The 22178-nt window shown below is 42.0% G+C and overlaps 1 protein-coding gene across 1 annotated transcript in view; it reads right to left on the bottom strand.

Annotated features, from left to right (window-relative positions):
- Positions 1-22178, bottom strand: part of mlh1 (mutL homolog 1) — a 64029-nt gene that overhangs the window by 693 nt on the left and 41158 nt on the right. The window contains exons 10-18 of the mRNA XM_033020219.1: positions 21347-21440; positions 21113-21266; positions 18335-18675; positions 14290-14438; positions 13015-13123; positions 7745-7808; positions 7496-7660; positions 7267-7359; positions 3150-3272 (exon numbers count right to left, since the gene is read on the bottom strand). Coding sequence (XP_032876110.1) covers positions 3150-3272; positions 7267-7359; positions 7496-7660; positions 7745-7808; positions 13015-13123; positions 14290-14438; positions 18335-18675; positions 21113-21266; positions 21347-21440 — 1292 coding nt within the window. The remainder of the gene's footprint in view (positions 1-3149; positions 3273-7266; positions 7360-7495; positions 7661-7744; positions 7809-13014; positions 13124-14289; positions 14439-18334; positions 18676-21112; positions 21267-21346; positions 21441-22178) is intronic.

Here is a 22178-nt window from a genome sequence, read left to right as displayed (position 1 = left end):
GAGCTTCAAAGTTAGGAAGTTATAGCGAGGTGGTCTCGCGTAAGGTACAGAAAGAGAGTAAGTGGGAGTAGGTCTGTGGCACTGAGACAAAGGCAGATCCATTGTGGTAGGATGCACATTAGTTAGGGGGCAGATGGGAGATTCTGTGACTGCAATCGAGACTTCAGGATGGTGTTTAAGACAGAACTGCAGATGCTGAAAAAAATCAAAGGTAGACAAAAATGCTGGAGAAACTCAGCGGATGAGGCAGCATCTATGGAGCGATGGAATAGGTGAAATTTTGGGTCGAGACCCTTCTTCAGACTGATGAAGGTGGTGTGTTGCCTCCCTAGTGCCAGGGTCCAGGGTGTCTCGAGTGGCTGGCTGACCTCAAGGAGGGTGAACAGTCAGAAGTGGTTGTGCATGTTGGCACAAAGGACATAGGTATGAAAAGGAAGATGTCCTGCAAAATGAATGTAGAGAGTTAGGCAAAAGGTTAAAAGCAGGGCCTTTTAGGGTAGTGATCTCTAAATTACTGCTAAATTACTAAATTACTAGGAAGAGGAAGATAGAACAGATGAGAGCATGGCTGAGGAGTTGGTGCACAGGGCAGAGATTCACTTACCCAATATAGACTGGGACTTCCATAGTGCCAAGAGCTTAGATGGGGTAAAATTTGCCAAATCAGGCAATAAGTAGAGGGTCCTACAAAGTGGGGGGGGGTATAGGTTGATCTACTCTTATGAACAAGTGACTAAAGTTGTGAATTAGTGCAAGGTCAACTTACCGTACAAGGTATTAGACAGGAGCTTGCTAAAGTTAATTGGAGTAGATTGCAGACAAAGGAATGTTCGGAAAGTGTGGTGACAAGAGATCAGCATGCCTGTTAGAGTGTACAGCAAGGCAGTTGGTAGTAAGGAAGCTTGGATGACAAAAAAATTGTGGTCAGAAGAAAGCAGGCTTAGTATAGGTGGGTGGGATCAAGCGTATCCCTGAATGAGATAACTGGAGGGTGGCTAATGTTATTCCTGTATTTAAGAAAGCCTTACATCTGTGGTAGGCAAATTACTGGAGAGGATTCCGAGGGATAAGATGTATACGCTTTTGGATAGACAGGCTGAACAGGGATAGTCTGCATGGTTTTGTACATGGGAGATACTGTCTTCCAAATCAAATAACCAAAACGTTTATGAAGGCAAAGCTATGAGCATTGTCTATATGGACTTCAGCAAGACATTTGATAACGTTCTGCATTGTAGAAATTCTCGATCGCATAGGATTCAGGGAGAGCTAGCCAATTGGATAAAGAATTGGTTTCATGGAAGGGAGCGGTAGAATCGGGCTGAAGGCCTGTGACTGTTGGTGTGCCTCATTGCTGTTTGTGGTTTATGTAAATGATGTGGATGAGAATATAGAAGGCATGATTAGTAAATTTGCAGATGACACTAAAGTGGGTGGTATCAGAGATAGTAAAGATGGTTATCAAAAATTACAGCAGGATTTGATCAGTTGGGCAAGTGAGCTGCAGAATGGTTCATGGACTTGAATGCAGATAAGTGCAAGGTGTTGCATTTTGGAAAGGCAAACTAGAGCAGGATCTTCACAGTGAATGGCAGGGTCCTGGGGAGTGTCACAGAGCAGGGGGATCTGGGAGTGTCAGTACATAGTTCCTTGAAAGTGGTGTCACAGGTACATAGAGTGGTCAATATGGGTTTTTGTGCATTGGCTTTCATCAGTCAGGGCATGGAAGAAGTTATGTTACATTTACACAAGACATTGGTAAGGCCATATTTGGTGTGTTGTGTTTCAGTTTTGGTCGCTCTGCTATAGAAAGGTTGTTAAGTTGGAAAGAGTGTAGAGAAGATTTATGAGGATGTTGAACTATCGGAAGAGGTTGGGAAGGCTAGGAATTTATTCCTTGGAACACATGAGACTGTGGGGGGGGGGGGGGGGGGGGTGATGTTAGAGGTGTATAAGATCATGACGGGAAATAGTAAGCTTGAATGCACAGAGTCTTTTACCCGGGGAAATCAAAAAACTGACGACATAGGTTTAAGGTGAGGTGGAAAAGATTTAATTATGAAACTGAGTGGCAACTTGTTCACAGAGGGTGGTGGGTATATGGAACAAGCTGCCAGAGGAGGTAGTTGAGGCAGGTACAACAAACAATATTTAAAGAACATTTTGATAGGTACTTGGACAGGAGAGGGTAGAGGTACATGGGGTAAAAGCAGGCAGGTGGGACTAGAATAGATGAGCCACCTTGGTCAACACTGGCAAGTTGGGCCGAAGAGCCTGTTTCCATGCTGCATGACTCTAATTACGAATCTAATAGTGTGTAAAAGATTAACATTGACGCTTATTGCAATCCTCAAATTATTCTAATTTATGTCTTTTCCACTGACTTTTTGCCTTCCATCAACACCTGCAGAGCTCATTCTTGAACACATTTTCACCAAATTCAATCACATTTAGTTAATAAAGTCTAATTGTATTTTTCTCTGACTGGCTTGTATTCAACAAATAATAGGTCATTGATAGGTTTTATAGCCACACTTTCACCATGGTAGGGGAGTCTAAAAATAGGATGCATATATTAAAGGTGAAAGGGAACAGCTTGGTTGGGCAACTTGGTCAGTATTGATGAGTTGGGCTGAAGGGCTATGTTTCTGTGCTCCATGTTTCTGTCCTGCAGCATTATTTGGATTACAAATAAATCTTAAACCACAAGTAAATAATTTGGAATCCTGAAATACTTATACTCTCGCCAACTTACTCTGGGGGTTTGGGAGAAATTTTAACCTCTGTCTCTACCTCCAGTCTCTCCTTTCATATGTTGGGTTACATGTACAGGTTGTGGTGTATTACGCTCTCAGTTTCTACCACTAGGTGTTATGAACCTACTGTCGTTGCCAAAGAAGCAAGTCTGTTGGTATGAGACACTGATCCCACTAGGTGATTTCGGATGGGGTGGGGGAGGGGGATCCATGGTTGCTCTATGCCCAACTTAACATTTGCTCTGTTCAGAATAATTAGTTACTTATCCACCAAGTATTAACAATACATTAAGACAATGGACACAATCCTGAGAATGAATTTATTAATAAGTTTATGAATGAATGAGAGTAGTTGAGGCTATTTTACAATAAAATCAATTAATTGCATTTTACCTGCTGACCCAGTTGCAACAAGATTGGCGAATCGTACAGTGTGTATTCTTTTCGGATGGAGTAAAACATGCTACATTCCTTGCTCAATGAATCAAAACATTCCTTTTCTTCATCCCAGTTCACCTGTACAATAACATAGCTTAGGTAGTCAAAAAGGTCCCACTACATAAATGTGCAGAATGCATTAGTATACAACAATATAACTATTAAATCAAATAGTTATTGTTTAATACTGAAGTAAAGTCTGTAACTTCAAAGTGCCCAAAGGGAGCTAGGTACCGAGGTACAGTGAAACGCAATTGTTTCATTTTACATATTTTGAAGGAAGGAGAAATGGTTCCAAGAACATCAATTAATTTTGGTCAAGAGATCAGACAATTGAGATTCAATGGCAAACATGATCATTTTAGATCATGATCTTCAGAATACAATGAAACTGTATCCAGTATGGTAAAGACTTTGGGGTAATCCTGATAATCAGCTAATCTTGCAGATTTATTGGACCGCTGGCCGTTATTCATACCGAAGTTCATTTTTATCCTCAAATATTGTAGTCTAATAATATGTTTTCAATGAAGCTGGAAGAGTTAAAGAGAGCACTGGAATTGGAGTGTGGCAAACATCATGTGGAGTGCCAGAAGCCAAACCATTGGTATTTCCAAATAGTCCTATGGTGGAGTATTAGAGTATTTAGAAACATATACAATTCTTAAAGGATTGGACAGGCTAGATGCAGGAAAAATGACCCCATGTTGGGGGAGTTTAGAACCAGGGGTCACAGTTTAAGAATAAGGGGTAGGCCATTTAGGACTGAGATGAGGAAAAACATTTTCACCCAGAGGGTTGTGAATCTGGAATTCTCTGCCACAGAGGGCAGTGGAGGCCAATTCTCTGGATGTATTCAAGAGAGTTAGATGGAGCTCTTAGGGCTAACGAAACTAAGGGATATGGGGAGAAAGCAGAAACGGGGTGCTGATTTTGGGATGATTAGCCAAGGGCCGAATTGGCTACTCCTGCACCTATTTTCTATGGAGTTGAACTATAAGAAAAATGCCATGGGTTGAGCAAAAGAAATTAAAGACAAAACTTAAAAGCCTTTAATTGTCCAGATAGGTGGTAGGTCTGAAAGTTGGACTGAATATCAGTTAAACGTTTACAAATTTAAAGCATTAGACCCAAAAGAAAGTGACTGACATAATGAGATGGGAGATGAGCAAAATATATTTCTCAAGTAATATTTCAGAATTAGCTATAAATTAAACTAGAGAGAACATTGGAAAATTACACAATCAATAGGGCACCTCCTGCAGCAGTTCATTACATATACCTGCCACCCTTTATGTAATGAAAGATGCTTCCCGGGTTCCTATTAAATCTTTCTACCCTGACTTTAAACTTATGTCCTCTGGGTATTGATTCCCATCTCTGAGTAGAAGACTGTGCATTTACCCTATACAGTGCATTCAGAAAGTATTCAGACACCTTCACTTTTTCCACATTTTGTTTCGTTACTGCCTTATTTTAAAATTGATTAAATTCAATTTTTTGTATCATCAATCTACACACAATACCCCAGAATGAAGAAGCGAGACAGGTGTAGAAATTTTTGCAAAGTAATTAAAAATAAATAACTGAAATATCACATTTACATAAGTATTCAGACCCTTTGCTATAATACTGAAAATTGAGCTTAGGTTCATCCTGTTTCCATTGATTATCCTTGAAATGTTTCTACAACTTGATTGGAGTCCACCAGTGGTAAATTTAATTGATTGGACATAATTTGGAAAGGCACATACTTGTCTATATAAGATCCCACAGTTGACAGTGCATGTCAGAGCAAAAACCAAGCCATGAAGACAAAGGAACTGTCCGTAGCTCTCCGAGACATAGATCTAGGGAAGGGTATAAAACAATTTCTGCAGCATTGCAGGTCCCATAGACCACAGTGGCCTCGTCATTCTTAAATGGAAGAACTTTGGAACCACCAGGACTCTTCATAGAGCTGGCCACCAGGCCAAACTGAGCAATCGGGGGAGAAGGGCCTTGGTCAGGGAGGTGACCAAGAACCCGATAGTTACTCTGACAGAGCTCCAGAGTTCCTCTGTGGAGATGGGAGAACCTTCCAGAAGGACAACTATATCTCCAGCACTCCACCATTCAGGCTTTTAAGGTAGAGTGGCTAGACAGAAGCCACTCCTCAGTAAAAGGCACATGACAGCCCGTTTGGAGTTTGCCAAAAGGAATGAGAAACAAGATTCTCTGGTCTGATGAAACCAAGATTGAATTTGGCCTGAATGTCAAGCGTCACGTCTGGAGGAAACCAGGCACCGCTCATCATCTGGCCAATACCAATACCATACCTACGGTGAAGCATGATGGTGGCAGCATCATGCCGTGAGGATGTTTTTCAGCAGCAGGAACTAGGAGACTATTCAGGATCGAGGGAAAGATGAACAGAGCAAAGTACAGAGATCCTTGATGAAAACCTGCTCCAGAGCGTTCTGAACCTCAGATGGGGGCGGAGGTTCACTTTCCACAGGACAACGACCCTAAGCACACAGCCAAGACAACGCAGGAGTGGCTTTGTGACAAGTCTGTGAATGTTCCTGAGTGGCCCTGCCAGATGCCGGACTTGAACCCGATCGAACATCTCTGGAGGGACCTGAAAATAGCCGTGCATCGACGCTCGCCATCCTACCTGACCGAGCTTGAGAGGATCTGCAGAGAAGAGTGGGAGAAATTACTCAAATACAGGTGTGCCAAGCTTGTAGCGTCATACCCAAGAAGACTTGAGGCTGTAATCGCTGCCAAAGGTGTCTCAACAAAGTACTGAGTAAAGGGTCTGAATATTTATGTAAATGTGATTTCAGTTATTTCTTTTTAATTATTTTCCAAAAAGTTTAAACACCTGTTTTCGCTTTTTTATTATGGAGTCTTGTGTGTATATTGATGATAAAATTAATTTAATCAATTTTAGAATAAGGCTGTAACGTAACAAAATGTGGAAAAAGTGGTCAGAATACTTTCTGAATGCACTCTGTATTCCACTCATGATCTTATATACCTCTCTATAAGATCACCCTGCACTCCAAGGAACCAACTTCTCCCTATAACTTGGGCCCTCGAATCCTGGCAACATCCTCATAAATCTTCTCTGCACCCCTTCCAGCCTAACACCTTTCATATAAAAAAAATCAAAAACAACACAATATTCTAAATGTGCCTCACCAATGTCTTGTACAACTGTGACATGACCTCCCAACCTCTATATTCAATACTGTGACTGGTGGCCAATGTGCCAAAAGCTTTCTTGCCCACCCTATCTACCTGTGACTCCACTTTCAAGGAACTATGTACCTGCACTCCCAGATCCCTCTGCTATTCAACATTTCACAGAGCACTGCTATTCACTGTGTAGGTCCTGCTCTGGTTAGACACCCCGAAATGCAACACCACGCACTTCTCTGTGTGGTTCTCCATTAATCATTCCTCAGCCCACCTGCCCAACAGATCAAGATCCTGCTGCAATTTTTGACAACCATCTTCGCAATCTACAATACCACCCACTTTAGTGTCATCTGCAAACTTACTAATCATGCCTTTTAATTCATTTGTTTAATTGATACAGATGACAAAGAGCAGTGGGCCAAGCGCTGAACCCTCAGGCACACCACTGGTCCAAGGTTTCCAGTTCGAAAAATAACCTTCCGATCATCACCCTGTTTATTTCAATGAAGTCAATTTTTTAAAATCCAGTCCTCGGATCCTTCCAGAGCTTACCATGCAGAACCTTGTCAAATGCCTTGCTGAAATCCATGTGCACAGCATCTACACCTCTACTCACATCAAAGTTTTTGGTTACATCTTCAAGAAATGCAATTAGATTCCTGAGACACTATCTCACTCGTACATAATCATGTTGCCTCTCCTTATTCCTCAGAATACTCTCCAGTACCTTTCTGACCACAGATGTTAGACTCAATGGCCTGTTATTCCCAGGATGAGCAATTAAGTGCTGGTTTAACCTGCAATGCCCACATCCTTTGAGTGAGTAATAAAATTATATTGTAAAATAAAAATTGTTATATGGTTATATGGTAATAATGGCACCTACCTCTGTAGCTAGTCGCAGAATAAACATTGGCAATCCCTCAAGGGCTGGGATATAATTTTCCAGGAGCAGAGGCAATCCAGTTAGATTTCTGTTCTATGAAAGACCACAGTTTGGGAATGAGAAGAATTAGTTAACATGTCGCTTTCTCTTTATCCACGTTCAGCGAGGTACGGACAAACTGAGCTAGACAATCAAGTCTGACATTTTTATTTATCTTAAGTGTACTAACCTCATCAATTCCAATGGAAAAATAATCTTGCAGCATTTCAGATTTTGTCCTCAGAAAGTCAACAATGTACTCTGCTAATCCCTCTTTGGGACCATCGTCCTCTGTCCAGCCACTTTCTGGACTGTCCAGTGCCATCATGGCCAGTTCATACAGTGGGGCTGGGTTCTGAACACAAAGACAAAGAACAACTTCAGTGTCATGTGCTGATGACTAAACTCACAAAAGTAAAATAGCCTCAGATCCACTCACCGATAATCTCAAAACTCCAAAATTGCCAAAGTCAAAGGTCAAGATTTGGTAAAACAACTCCTGACTGAAAAAGAACAAATTCTGTTCAGAACAGTGTGCGTGTGCAAGATGTTTCATAAAAACAGAAGCATTTTTGCTGGTCAGTCATGTCCAACACAGTAATACCTATCTACAGTGCCTTCCATAATGTTTGGGACAAACACCTATCATTTATTTGTTTGCCTCTGTACTCCACAATTTGAGATTTGTAATAGAAAAACATTGTCAGATTTTATTAAAGGTTATTTTTATTCATTTTGGTTTCACCATGTAGAAATTACAGCTGTGTTTATACATAGTACCCCCCATTTTAGGGCACCATAATGTTTGGGGGACAGCAAGGTCATGTTTAGTATTTTGTTTCATATCCTTTGCATGCAATGATTCCTTGAAGTCTGCCAGGCCTGTACTGCAGCCATCTTTAAGCTTATTCTTGTTTTGGGGGTTAGTCCCCTTCAGTTTTCTCTTCAGCATATAAAAGGCATGCTCAATTGGGTTCAGATCGGGTGATTTACTTGGCCACTCAAGAATTGACCATTTTTTAGATTTTAAAATCTCCTTTGTTGCTTTAGCAGTATGTTTGGGTTCATTGTCTTGCTGTAGAATGACAATAGACAATAGGTGCAGGAGTAGGCCATTCGGCCCTTCGAGCCAGCACCGCCGTTCAATGTGATCATCCCCAATCAGTACCCCGTCCCTGCCTTCAACCACCGGCCAATGAGTTTTGTGGCATTTGTTTGAACTTGAGCAGATAGGATGTGTCTATACACTTCAGAATTCATTATGCTACCACCATCAGCAGGTGTATCATCAATGAAGATAAGTGAGCCTGTACCTTCAGCAGCCATACATGCCTAGGCCATAACACCCCCACCACCGTGTTTCACATATGTGGTGGTATGCTTTGGATCTTGGGCAGTTCCTTCTCTCCTCCATACTTTGCTCTTGCCATTACTCTGATACAAGTTAATCTTCATTTCATCTGTCCACGAGACCTTTTTACAGAACTGTGGTTGCTCTTTTAAGTACTTCTTGGCAAACTGTAACCTGGCCATCCTATTTTTGCGGCTATCCAGTGGTTTACAGTGTAGCCCCTGTATTTCTGTTCATGAAGTCTTCTGCAGACAGTGGTCATTGACAAATCCACACCTGACTCCTGAAGAGTGTTTCTAATCTGTCGAACAGGTGTTTGGAGATTTTTCTTTATTATAGAGAGAATTCTTATGTGATCAGCTGTGGAGGTCTTCCTTGGCCTGCCAGTCTCTTTGCGATTAGTAAACTCACCAGTGATCTCTTTCTTCTTAATGATGTTCCAAACAGTTGATTTTGGTAAGCCTAAGGTTTAACTGGTGTCTCTAACAGTTTCATTTTTGTTTCTCAGTCTCATAATGGCGTCTTTGACTTTCATTGGCACAACTGTGTTCCTCATTTTGATAAACAGCAATAAAAGTTTCCAAAGATGATGGAAAGACTGGAGGAAAGACTGGGTGCTGAGAACTCTTATAGAATTTTTCGAGGATGTAACTAGTAGCGTGGATAGGGGAGAACCTGTGGATGTGGTGTATCTGGACTTCCAGAAGGCTTTCGACAAGGTCCCACATAAGAGATTAGTTTACAAACTTAAAGCACACGGCATTGGGGGTTCAGTATTGATGTGGATAGAGAACTGGCTGGCAAACAGGAAGCAAAGAGTAGGAGTAAACGGGTCCTTTTCACAATGGCAGGCAGTGACTAGTGGGGTACCGCAAGGCTCAGTGCTGGGACCCCAGCTATTTACAATATATATTAATGACCTGGATGAGGGAATTGAAGGCAATATCTCCAAATTTGCGGATGACACTAAGCTGGGGGGCAGTGTTAGCTGTGAGGAGGATGCTAGGAGACTGCAAGGTGACTTGGATAGGCTGGGTGAGTGGGCAAATGTTTGGCAGATGCAATATAATGTGGATAAATGTGAGGTTATCCATTTTGGTGGCAAAAACAGGAAAGCAGACTATTATCTAAATGGTGGCCGACTAGGAAAAGGGGAGATGCAGCGAGACCTGGGTGTCATGGTACACCAGTCATTGAAAGTGGGCATGCAGGTGCAGCAGGCAGTGAAGAAAGCGAATGGTATGTTAGCTTTCATAGCAAAAGGATTTGAGTATAGGAGCAGGGAGGTTCTACTGCAGTTGTACAGGGTCTTGGTGAGACCACACCTGGAGTATTGCGTACAGTTTTGGTCTCCAAATCTGAGGAAGGACATTATTGCCATAGAGGGAGTGCAGAGAAGGTTCACCAGACTGATTCGTGGGATGTCAGGACTGTCTTATGAAGAAAGACTGGATAGACTTGGTTTATACTCTCTAGAATTTAGGAGATTGAGAGGGGATCTTATAGAAACTTACAAAATTCTTAAGGGGTTGGACAGGCTAGATGCAGGAAGATTGCTCCCGATGTTGGGGAAGTCCAGGACAAGGGGTCACAGCTTAAGGATAAGGGGGAAATCCTTTAAAACCGAGATGAGAAGAACTTTTTTCACACAGAGAGTGGTGAATCTCTGGAACTCCCTGCCACAGAGGGTAGTCGAGGCCAGTTCATTGGCTATATTTAAGAGGGAGTTAGATGTGGCCCTTGTGGCTAAGGGGATCAGAGGGTATGGAGAGAAGGCAGGTACGGGATACTGAGTTGGATGATCAGCCATGATCATATTGAATGGCGGTGCAGGCTCGAAGGGCCGAATGGCCTACTCCTGCACCTAATTTCTATGTTTCTATGTAACTTTCTTATACCTGCATTAAGGAGGCAATTAAACACACCTGAGCAATTAAAGATCTGTGAAGCCACGTGTCCCAAACATTATGGTGCCCTGAAATGGGGGGGGGGGGGGGCTGTGTATAAATACAGCTGTAATTTCTACATGGTGAAACCAAAATGTATAAAAATACCCTTTAATAAAATCTGACAATGTGCGTTTTAACCACATGTGATTTTGTCTATTACAAATCTCAAATTGTGGAGTACAGAGGCAAATAAATAAATGATGGGTCTTTGTCACAAACATTATGGAGGGCACTATGCCCACTATTCCCCATTTCTCTTAATTTCAATGAAAAATTATGATCATATTAATAACATGAACATGAAACTCTGCACTCAGTAATTTGTACAGTAATCTGCCTTGCTATACACATTTGGTGAAACTCCAGATATTTAACTGTCTTTCAAATCTCTTACAAATCCAAGTTTGCAAGATTTTATATTTATCTGACCATCAAAGCACTACTGGTATCTTTGCTGGTGCCTCCAATATGGACCATTGCTCTTTCAGCTGGAGTCCAATGGGTGATGATTTCCTCATAAAATAGTGGACAGCTGGTTATGGTGAACACTAATTAATTCAATTTCTACAGCAAAGCCATATCCATTTCTAGCTGGGGAAAAGATCTCTTACAAAATGCAGGTACTGCATAGAATTCTCAAGAATAGATGGGACAGCTGAGGTTTGAGGAAGAACTTTCATACGGTTGCCTCCAAATTGTGGACGACTTGTTTCAATGTTAAGAACATAGAACAGCACCACACTAGAATAGTACAGCACAAGAACAGTTCATTTCGGCCCACAATATCTGTGGCGATCATGATGCCAAGGCTATCTGCCATCTATCTTCCACATAGCAGGCTGCCCTGGAAAGTTAGATCACATGGAATTTCAGGAGAGTTAGCTGGCTGGATAGAGAATTGAAGGCAGCAAGAGTGATGGTGGAAAATAGTTTTTTAGACTGAAGGCCTGCGACTAGTAGTGTTCCACAGGGATCAGTGCTGGGCCCTTTATTGTTTTTTGGTTTATGTCAATGATTTGGATGAGAAAGTACAAAGAATGATAGTAAGTCTGCAGATGACACAAAGTGGGTAACATTGTAAATAGCAAAGATGGTTATCAAAAATTGCAGCAGGATCTTGATCTGTTGGGCAGGTGGGCTGAGGAAACGTTAACTGAGTTTAATACAGAAAAGCGCTAGGTGTTGCATTTTGGGAAGTCAAACCAGGGCAGGACCTTCATTGGGAATGGCAGGGATTTGGAGATTGATGCAGAGCAGAGGGAATCTAGGAGTGCAGGTACATAGTTCCTTGAACGTGGTGTTACAGATGGATAGGGTGGTCATGAAGGCTTTTGGAACATTGGCCTTCATTAGTCAAAAGTATTTAATATGGAAGTCGGGAGGTAATGTTACAGTTATAGAAGACATTGGTGAGGCCACATTTGGAATATTGTGTTCAGTATTGGACACCAAAGGCAGAGAGAAGATTTACGAGGATACTGAAAATCTGCCTAAGAACATGCTGACGATGTCCATGCCCTCATCTTTGTAGATCAATCACCATTAGTTGATGTGATCCATGTCTGATTTTACTGTTGTACACCTGATCCGTAATCTAGTTCAGGTCTTCCACTATGTAATCTAGTGGACACCCAGTCGGTGGGCTCCGTAACTGGAGTAATAACCTCCAGAGCTTCCATCCTGTCAAATTGAGGATAATGGATCTATCAGGATTCCCTACAATCTCTGGCATTCCACAGAAAACAATCCAAATCTGTTCAAGGTCTGACAGTAGCTAATAGTTTCCCTCATCCAGGAAGAATTCTGGAAAGGCACCTATGCACCCTTTCCAAAGCCTTCACATCCTTCCTGTTATGGGACAAATAGAACAGCATACAATATCCCAAATGTGGCCTCACCAAAGTCCCAAACAGATGCATCTTGATATCCTGACTTTTATTCTCAATGCCCCGACCTATGAAGGCAAACTTGCCATATGCCTTCTTTACTACCATTCTTCTTAACATGTTATTAGAAATCTAAATACTTGTTAATCATAGTGTTATAGCAATCCAGGATGAGATCACTCGGCCCATCAGGTCCATGTCAGTGCTGAGGGGACCAACCTCATCAGTCACATTCCCCCTCTATTTTGACTACTCCTGCAACTTAATAATCACTTTCACACATGCCCAATAAATCCCCTTTGTTGTTTTTGCCACTACCCAAGAGTAATTTACAGTAGCTAATTCACGTACCAGGCCATCTTTGTAATGTGGGAGGAAACCCAGTATTACAAAGAGGATGTGTAATCTCCACCGAGACCACCCGAGATCAGGATTTAACCGGGGGTTCATGAGCAGCAAGGCAGCAGTACTAACTGTCGTACCACTGTGTAGCTCTATTTAAATTAAATGATGAAGAACATACCTGAGTTTAGTACTGTTGATCAGGTAAAGTTTAGTTTGGTACTGTACCAATGCCCACTGAGGATTCACACAACCTATAAATACATGATTCTGCAACATATCTTGAAGACCTTGGAAAGAAAAGGGTCAGAGTTAGCATCTGCAGAAGAACGATGCCATCTCCTTACAATATCGCAAGGTGCGTAACACCCAAGCTGCACCCAGCATTTTTCACCTCCACAGCATGTGCAACAAGTCATTCTGAACTCTGAGGTTGAATCATAACCCAAACACTGCATATCTTCGCAGTATTTTGACTACTCCTGCAACTTAATAATCAGTTTCCCAATTGTTCCTTGTTATTCAGAGAATATTTAGGGAATAAAAATAGCCAGATCCAAAGTAGAAAAAAAAACTCATTGGCGAATGCCAAATACCGGAGATGCTGAAAATCTGAAATAGAACAAAATTGCTGGAAAATGCTGATCAAACTGTTTCGCGGAGTAACAGTTAGTGGTTCAGATCAATAAATCTTTGCTCAGTCCTTCTCAATGGACTGGTATTTCCAGCTTTGTTTTTTTCATTGGCAAACTGATTGGAATGAAATGTGGAGCAAATGCCCACACACTCTGACTGTCTGCTCTAAGTTGTTGAGCAAGGCAGCATTGAAACAGGCACTTTAGCCAAACGTCCATGCCAACCAATGTCACAAAAATGTTAACACCGACACAAAAAAAGAATATTAAGGCCAACCCACACAAATATATCCCTTCTCTTCCTCACACCACACGTCTTCATTTACACAAAACTGAGTTTTGGCCACGAGCACCTTCCTCACTGACAGTTTATGAAATATCCATCCAATTTAAATCTGCCATAAACACTATTCGATATAGAAATAGTTTATGGCAGGAATCAGCCAGTGGCAGACAACAGGTTCACTCGGGATATCGCGATAATCCCTTATGAAACATATAAACAATTTCACATCATTTACAAATTAAAGGACAAAGTTACAGAACTACCGCTGCTCTGATCAAGTCTTTTATCTATGTCAAAATAGAACTGCATCAACCAGTACCCAGCCAAGATCTTATTAAATTATGGAACAGGATTGCTGGATCAATTGGCCTGCTTCTAATGGTGTACATTTGTTCATGTTTGGTTCAATTCTGCTTGCCCCACCAACCACCCACCAATATTGGTCGATGACCACATGGCTAAGGCATCTTTAAATGATGGTTGAGGATACATGGTTCGGTTTCTCCTCAGGCAGAGACTTATCTAATAGCTGTACCTGTGTGGTTTCGACTGCTGATCTCTTCCTGCAGAGAGAGCAAACTGGTTAAGTTAAGAATCCGTCTCTTCGGTAGATGAGCAGCCGTCATATCATGACCAGAGTCCTCTTCTTTTATATCATCTAACAGATTCGCTCTTGATCGTTTTCTAACAAACAAAATTACATTTTGTACAGATTTCAGGTTACCTTACTTTAGATATGACATCTTAAAATCCATTCACCACAATTTCCATCCACTTCAAGAGAGTTAGATTTAGCTCTTAGGGCTAAAGGAATCAAGGGATATAGGGGAAAAAGCAGGAACGGGGTACTGATTTTAGATGATCAGCCATGATCATATTGAATGGCGATGCTGGCTCGAGGGGCCGAATGGCCTAATCCTGCACCTATTTTTCTATGTTTCTCAGGTGTTGGTGGCTTTTCATTGCCTCCTTATTTCACAACCATGGCATTCCCGGGACTTTTCATGGCTTACCATGATGATGTATTATGTCTGCATATAATATCCTGTATTGTCTGCACCACATTAGTTGTATTTCCCCTGGGGCAGAAGATGGAGGGCATGATAAGGAACCTGGAGACTCAAGAAACTGCATTTGCTAGAATTGAGCAAAAAACAGGTCAGGTAGCAGTTGTGGAGGGAATGAACACGTGAGATTTCTGGTAAAGACCCTTCTTCAGATTGAATGGAGTAGCTGGAAAACAGAGGTAGCGGCAGGACAAAGTCTGGCAAGTGATAGGTGGATACAGACGAGGGGGGTTTAATTTGTGGATGGTTGGGGTAACGAAAAAGGCAACACGGGGAGAAAAGATGAAATGTGAAGGTAAGCAAACTAATAATATCAAAGAAGATAGCAAAACTTTCTTCAGATATATAAAGAGAAAGAGAGAGGAAAGAGTGGACATAGAACCACAGGAAAATGATGGTGGAGAAGTAATAATGGGGAATAAAGAAATGTCAGATGAAAACAGGAGAGTCGCTCGAGAAATGGGGCTTGAGAAGCTGGGAAATTAGGGAGCACAGTGGTGCAGCGGTAGAATTGCTGCCTTACAGTGCCAGAGACCCGGGTGTGTAGGTTTTGTTCCAATTGTACAGTGTCCATTGTGTGTTCTAGTGCTAGTGTACGGGGATCGCTGGTCGGCGCAGACTCGGTGGGCAGAAGGGTCTGTTTCCGAGCGGTATTTCCGAAGTCTGAAACGCTAAATAAATATAGAGAATGTAAGAGTGTACATAAAAAGGAAATTAGAGGGCAATGGAGGTCAATGTGATACCATTAGCAGATAGGATAAGGGCAATACCCAAGGCATTCTGCAAGCACAATAAGAGGAAAAGAGTAACAATTGAAAGAGAAGGATATTTTAGTTTCAAAGGGAGAATTGATGCATACAACCAGGGATCTATTTCTCATCTGCACGAGGGACAGATTGCATGGATATATCAGCATTAAGGAAATGATGCTGTATGTGTTGGGAGAGTAAGTTGATAAGATGGTGAAGAACATATTTGGTTATTTGCCTTCATTGGTTACGGATCAGAATGCAAGAGGTGAGATGTAACTTTACAACTTTCACACGGGGTGTTTGGATTCAACCGGTTTCATTTACCAACCACCCTCTGAAAACAATGCCCCTCAGGTTCCTATTCAATCTTTCCCCATCACTTTAAAGACTGATTCCTGGGGTGGCAGGACTTTCATATGAAGAAAGACTGGATAGACTCGGCTTGTACTCGCTAGAATTTAGAAGATTGAGGGGGGATCTTATAGAAACTTACAAAATTCTTAAGGGGTTGGACAGGCTAGATGCAGGAAGATTGTTCCCGATGTTGGGGAAGTCCAGAACAAGGGGTCACAGTTTAAGGATAAGGGGGAAATCCTTTAAAACCGAGATGAGAAGAACTTTTTTCACACAGAGTGTGGTGAATCTGTGGAATTCTCTGCCGCAGAAGGTAGTTGAGGCCAGTCCATTGGCTATATTTCAGAGGGAGTTAGATGTGGCCCTTGTGGCTAAAGGGATCAGGGGGTATGGAGAGAAGGCAGGTACAGGATACTGAGTTGGATGATCAGCCATGATCATATTGAATGGCGGTGCAGGCTCGAAGGGCCGAATGGCCTACTCCTGCACCTATTGTCTATGTTTCTATGTAAACCTATGTCCTCCAGTTATTGATTCCCCTACCCTAGGAAGAATTATTCACCCTGTCTATTGTCCTCACTTGAACCATATCCTTCTATTCCATGTACCTATCTAAAAGCCTCAAACACCACCATCTGCGTCCACCACTGTTTAAAGAAACTACTTGTCCCCGACATCTCCTTTAAGCTTTCCCCCTCTCACCTTATAGCTATGACCTCTATACTTTGACATTTCCACTCTGGGAAAAATATACTGATGATCTGCACTATCTATGCCTCTTATAAATTTTATATATATTTTTTTTAAATGTTCTCCCCTCAGCCTTCAACTCATTTTATCAAATACAAGACATTTTAAACTTCAGTTGCGTGCAGTTCTGGTCACCGCATTACAGGAAAGATGTGGAGGCTTTGGAGAGAGGAGCTTTACTAGAATCTAACTTTGTCCAGTAGCTAAAACCCTCCAAGGGTTTTATAGACATGGATTGTTTTCTCTGGAACGTCGGAGGATGAAGGGAGAGTTGATAGAAGTATGTAAAATGATGTTGGTCGTAGATAGATTAGACAGTCAGAACCCTTTCCCCGGGGTGGACATGTCCAACACGAGCTGTAAGGTGAAAGTTTAATGGAGGCAAGAATTTTTAATACACAGGGAATGGCGGGGGCCTGGAACGCATTGCGAGGGGAGGCAGATATGATAGTGACGTTTATCAGAGGCTTTTAGATATGCACATGGAAGTGCAGGGAATAGAGGAATATGAATCACATGCAGGCAGATGAGATCAGTTTAACTATGCCTTTGGTCACTGCTTCCTTACCACTTGTCATCCCAACCCTGAATATCTTTGCCTTCAGTGAACACCCCCAATCTTTTACCCCACCCCCCCTCCCTCCCTCTCTTGCTTTGTCATAGTTCGGTCCCCTCCTTTCTTCTCTACACCCCTCATACTCCTCAACTTATAGAGTGGAAACAACTATGGCCCAGGGGTGCAGGTAAAAACGTGTTTGAGAACTAAACATAGAAACATAGAAAATAGGTGCAGGAGTAGGCCATTCGGCCCTTCGAGCCTGCACCGCCATTCAATATGATCATGGCTGATCATCCAACTCAGTATCCTGTACCTGCCTTCTCTCCATACCCCCTGATCCCTTTAGCCACAAGGGCCACATCTAACTCCCTCTTAAATATAACCAATGAACTGGCCTCAACTACCTTCTGTGGCAGAGAGTTCCACAGATTCACCACTCTCTGTGTAAAAAATGATTTTCTCATCTCGGTCCTAAAAGACTTCCCTCTTATCCTTAAACTGTGACCCCTAGTTCTGGACTTCCCCAACATCGGGAATAATCTTCCTGCCCAACCCCTTAAGAATTGTGTACGTTTCTATAAGATCCCCCCTCAATCTTCTAAATTCTATCATGTACAAGCCGAGTCTATCCAGTCTTTCTTCATATGAAAGTCCTGACGTCCCAGGAATCAGTCTGGTGAACCTTCTCTGTACTCCCTCTATGGCAAGAATGTCTTTCCTCAGATTTGAAGACCAAAACTGTACGCAATACTCCAGGTGTGGTCTCACCAAGACCCTGTACAACTGCAGTAGAACCTCCCTGCTCTTATACTCAAATTATTTTGCTATGAATGCTAACATACCATTCGCTTTTCTTCACTGCCTGCTGCACCTGCATGCCTACTTTCAATGACTGGTGTACCATGACACCCAGGTCTTGTTGCATCTCCCCTTTTCCTAATTGGCCACCATTCAGATAATAGTCTACTTTCCTGTTTCTGCCACCAAAGTGGATAACCTCACCGAACCCTCCCAAACTTTGCGAGCGTGCAGTCTCCAACAAAGCTTCTAACACTTTCACAAGTTCTTAGCTTTCTAACTTAACAAGAAATAATTTACCTGGATGGGCCACTGGGGGATTCTTCATTACAAGGCTGCAAGTCTTTCTCTGCTGTGTTAGCAGAGCTGCCAATATCTTTCACAGATAGTACTTCAAAGTCACTCGCATCCAGCATTTCAGAGTCCTGGCTCCAGGGTTCTCCAGCAGCAGCAGGAATGGCAGGCAGCACATGTGACTTGTTGACTGGCTGAAGGAAAGCATCCATCTTCTGCTCCTTGGCGTCAGTTCGCACCAACTGGCGAGCGCATGGTTTGTCACCAAAACCTTCGACCACAGACGATGCCGCCGCCAAAGGTTTGGCAAGGTCACTGGAGGTTATGGCTGGCCTTGGCAGTAAGGTCTAAGAGGATTTAAACAAATAAACAATTCTCATATACTGCGGCATCTAAAATTAGTTACACCCAAATAAAAACCAATACATTATGATTAAGAGATTTTTTTAATTTAAAACCCGCAAAATGGAGAAAGCTCATTTTTACCATTCACCATTTCTCAGACATAAAAATATATAGCAAAGCAAAATGGTGCAGAGGCTGGAAACAAAACAGTAATGTCAAAAGTAGCACCCCATTCAGCATTCTGTGGATCAAGCCTCCCTAGCTACCCACTTGTTTTTAATGTATGCACTTTAATCCTATTCGACAAAAAAAATGTAATTGGAAAGACATACATGCAGGGATGCTGCCTGACGTGCAGTTCTTCCAATACTGTGGCTTTTTTTTTGTGAACCAACATCTGCAGTTCCTTATTTTTACAAATACTTTTCATGGACTATTTTGGCCCGTCAAATTGTCTGCTTGTCAGTTCTTTCTTACTTGCTCTATATTCTTCAAGGCCTGGTCTGATTGCACCTTCCTAAATCTTACATAGACTTCCTTTTTCTTTTTGACCAAATTTACAACCTCTTTAGTCATCTCTGGTTCCCTATCGTGCCATCCTTGCCCCATCTAATAGAAACATAGAAAATAGGTGCAGGAGGAGGCCATTAGGCCCTTCGAGCCAGCACCCTTGTGATCATGACTGATCGTCCCCAATCAATAACATGTGCCTGCCTTCTCCCCATATCCCTTGACTCCACTAGCCCCTAGAGCTCTATCTAACTCTCTCTTAAATCCATCCAGTGATTTGGCCTCCACTGCCCTCTGTGGCAGGGAATTCCACAAATTCACAACTCTCTGGGTGAAAAAGATTTTTCTCACCTCAGTCTTATATGGTGATAAAAAACTCCTTACTGGAACATGGCAGTCCTGAACTCTGATCAACTCCTGCATGTCATATGTAGGCTGGATGTGTAGAAAGGAACTGCAGATGCAACTGGTTTAAACCCAAAACACAAAACGCTGGAGTGACTCAACAGGTCAGACAGCATCTCTGGAGAAAAGGAATAGGTGATGTTTTGGGTCGGGAGCTTTCTTCAGACTGAGAGTCAGGAGAGAGGGACAGAGAGTCCACTCACAAGACCCCACCAAAACAGCTTAATTATTTTGCTAATGATATATTCAGAGCCATTTCAATTAGTAAGCTTATGATATGGCCACTGGATCTTTATGAAATACAGGGTCCATTACCAAGTCTGCCATAGATCTTCGAAGGAGTGAGACATCAGACAGAGACTCTTGGGAATGGAATTGTCAAATTGTAGAAAGATGGGGAGATAGGGGATGGAGAGAAAGTATAGTGAAGATAGTTGTGAGAGTCTGAAGGCTTGAACAATGTTCAGTCTGTATTACAGACAGGGAAGTTAGGAACAGGATTGATCTATATGAAGAATAGGATAAAAACTGGCAGTAAAGGTAATGTAACGTACTACTTTAAGGTGAGCGCAGGTAGTAGCACCATACAATCAAAGTACAAGAGAAACACTGTATCAAGATACAGTGAAATATTTTGTCTGCGTGCTACCCGGTCAAATCATACCACAAAAGATTATAATGAAACCATGCACAAGTACAGCACGTAGGGCAGAGACAAATATCAGCGTGCAGAACAGTGCCAGTGTAATGGCATTCTAGCTACAGAGAAAGCGCAGATGAAAAAAAGGTGCCATTGCCACAATGAAGTAGGTTGAGAGATCAAGACTACAACACACCCTTAGCTTGTGAGAACATAGATGATAACTGCGGAGAAACAGCTGGGTGGAAAGTGACAAGGTAAAAATGCTGGTGGTGCATATTTTGTGCCTGGACAGGGAACGTACAAGAAACTGGGTGATGGAGATGGAAGAGCAGCCCAGGGAAGTCACAAATAGTGGAGTCCTTTAAGAATTTTGAAAGGGGACGGAAGGTGTGTCTGGTAGTTCCTTCTCCATTCCCCCGTCGACAGTGGGACGAGTGGGAATCCACCAGCAGGCACTTCATCCTCTCCAGTCTAACGTGAGCATTCCAAAGGGAGCATTGCTTTTGATTCCCTAGTCTGTTCTTTCATCTCCACCATCTCTCAATCCTTTTCTCATGCACATGGTATATGGTCACACTGATCTGATCTGTATTTATGCCTAAAATATTCTGTCGTGCTGCAGCAAGCAAGAATTTCATTGTCCTATCTGGGACACATGACAATAAACTCTCTTGAGCATAGAGTCAAGAGTCACTTGACTCTTGACTTGACTCTTGGCTCTAATATTTTATGAAAGAAACATAACAATGTGGAAAGATTTTGAATCATTACTTTTAAATTGTGAACCTGCTTGTTGGGAGATGAATTTTGAAATCCTAGCAGAAATAAGAATTAGAAAACCTTGCTGTTTATAGACAAAGGTTTATAAGCAAAATACTGGCCTGGGTGAAGTAGGTTCTGGAGGAGTTGGCACCAAGCAGTTTACTCTCCACGGTTTGTTGCACACTCTCGATGATACCATCCTCATGCAGAAAATGTACTTCATGCTTCGTTGGATGAACGTTGACATCTACGTTTTGTGGCAATATTTCAAGGCTTTAAAATAAATATCATGAACATTGTAAACACAGCAAGAATAACTGGACAGAATGCAGCTCACATTGTATCATATTTACCTCAAATACAGGAAGGGATGTGTGTTTTTGGGAAGGTACGCCGCATAAACAGATTCAATCGCCTTCCGTAGCATACTTGATTCCACCAGGCGATCTTCAAAACAACCGAATGAAAGGTAAACTTGAGTAGCAAATTGGCAAACAATTATTTTACATCTAAATATTAAAACTGTATAATAGAACTACATTAAACTATCGTCCTCCTGGGTAGGGAAACTTAAGATTCACCACCATCCAGGTGAAGACATTTTTCTCATAGCTGTACAACTCTGAGAGTTGCTACTGGTTTTAAGCTCCTGAGCCAAAATAAATATCTTCCTTGCCTCCAGCTTTCAGGGCATGTCTTAAGTTATAATGAGATCACCTCTTCTTTTAAAATTAGGCTGACCTCATCTACTAAATTTCTCATTTTATACCAAATATACCACAACTGGAATGCATATATGTTATACAATATAGAAGCAGGCCCTTCGGCCAACTTGTTCATGCCATCAAAATGTCCCATCTACACGAGCCCCACCAGCTTGTTTGGCCCATATCTCTCTAAATTTTTCCTATCCATGTAAGTGTCCAAATGTATTTTAAAGAGTTCCTGCCTCAACTACCCCCTCAGTTAGCTGATCCCACTGTGTGACAAAGGTGCCCCTCAGGTTCCCCCATTAAATCTTTCCCCCCTCACCTTAAACCAATGTCCTCTGGTTCTTGATTCCCCTACTCTGGGTAAAATACTCTGTACATTTACCCTATCTATTATCTTCATGATCATAAACCTCTATAAGATCACCTCTCATCCTCATGCTCCAAAGAGTAAAGCCCTAGCATGCTCAATCTC

Source organism: Amblyraja radiata, chromosome 4 (genome assembly GCF_010909765.2).
Source record: "Amblyraja radiata isolate CabotCenter1 chromosome 4, sAmbRad1.1.pri, whole genome shotgun sequence".
Classification (NCBI taxonomy): Eukaryota; Metazoa; Chordata; class Chondrichthyes; order Rajiformes; family Rajidae; genus Amblyraja; species Amblyraja radiata.
This window is presented reverse-complemented; position numbering and strand designations above follow the sequence as displayed.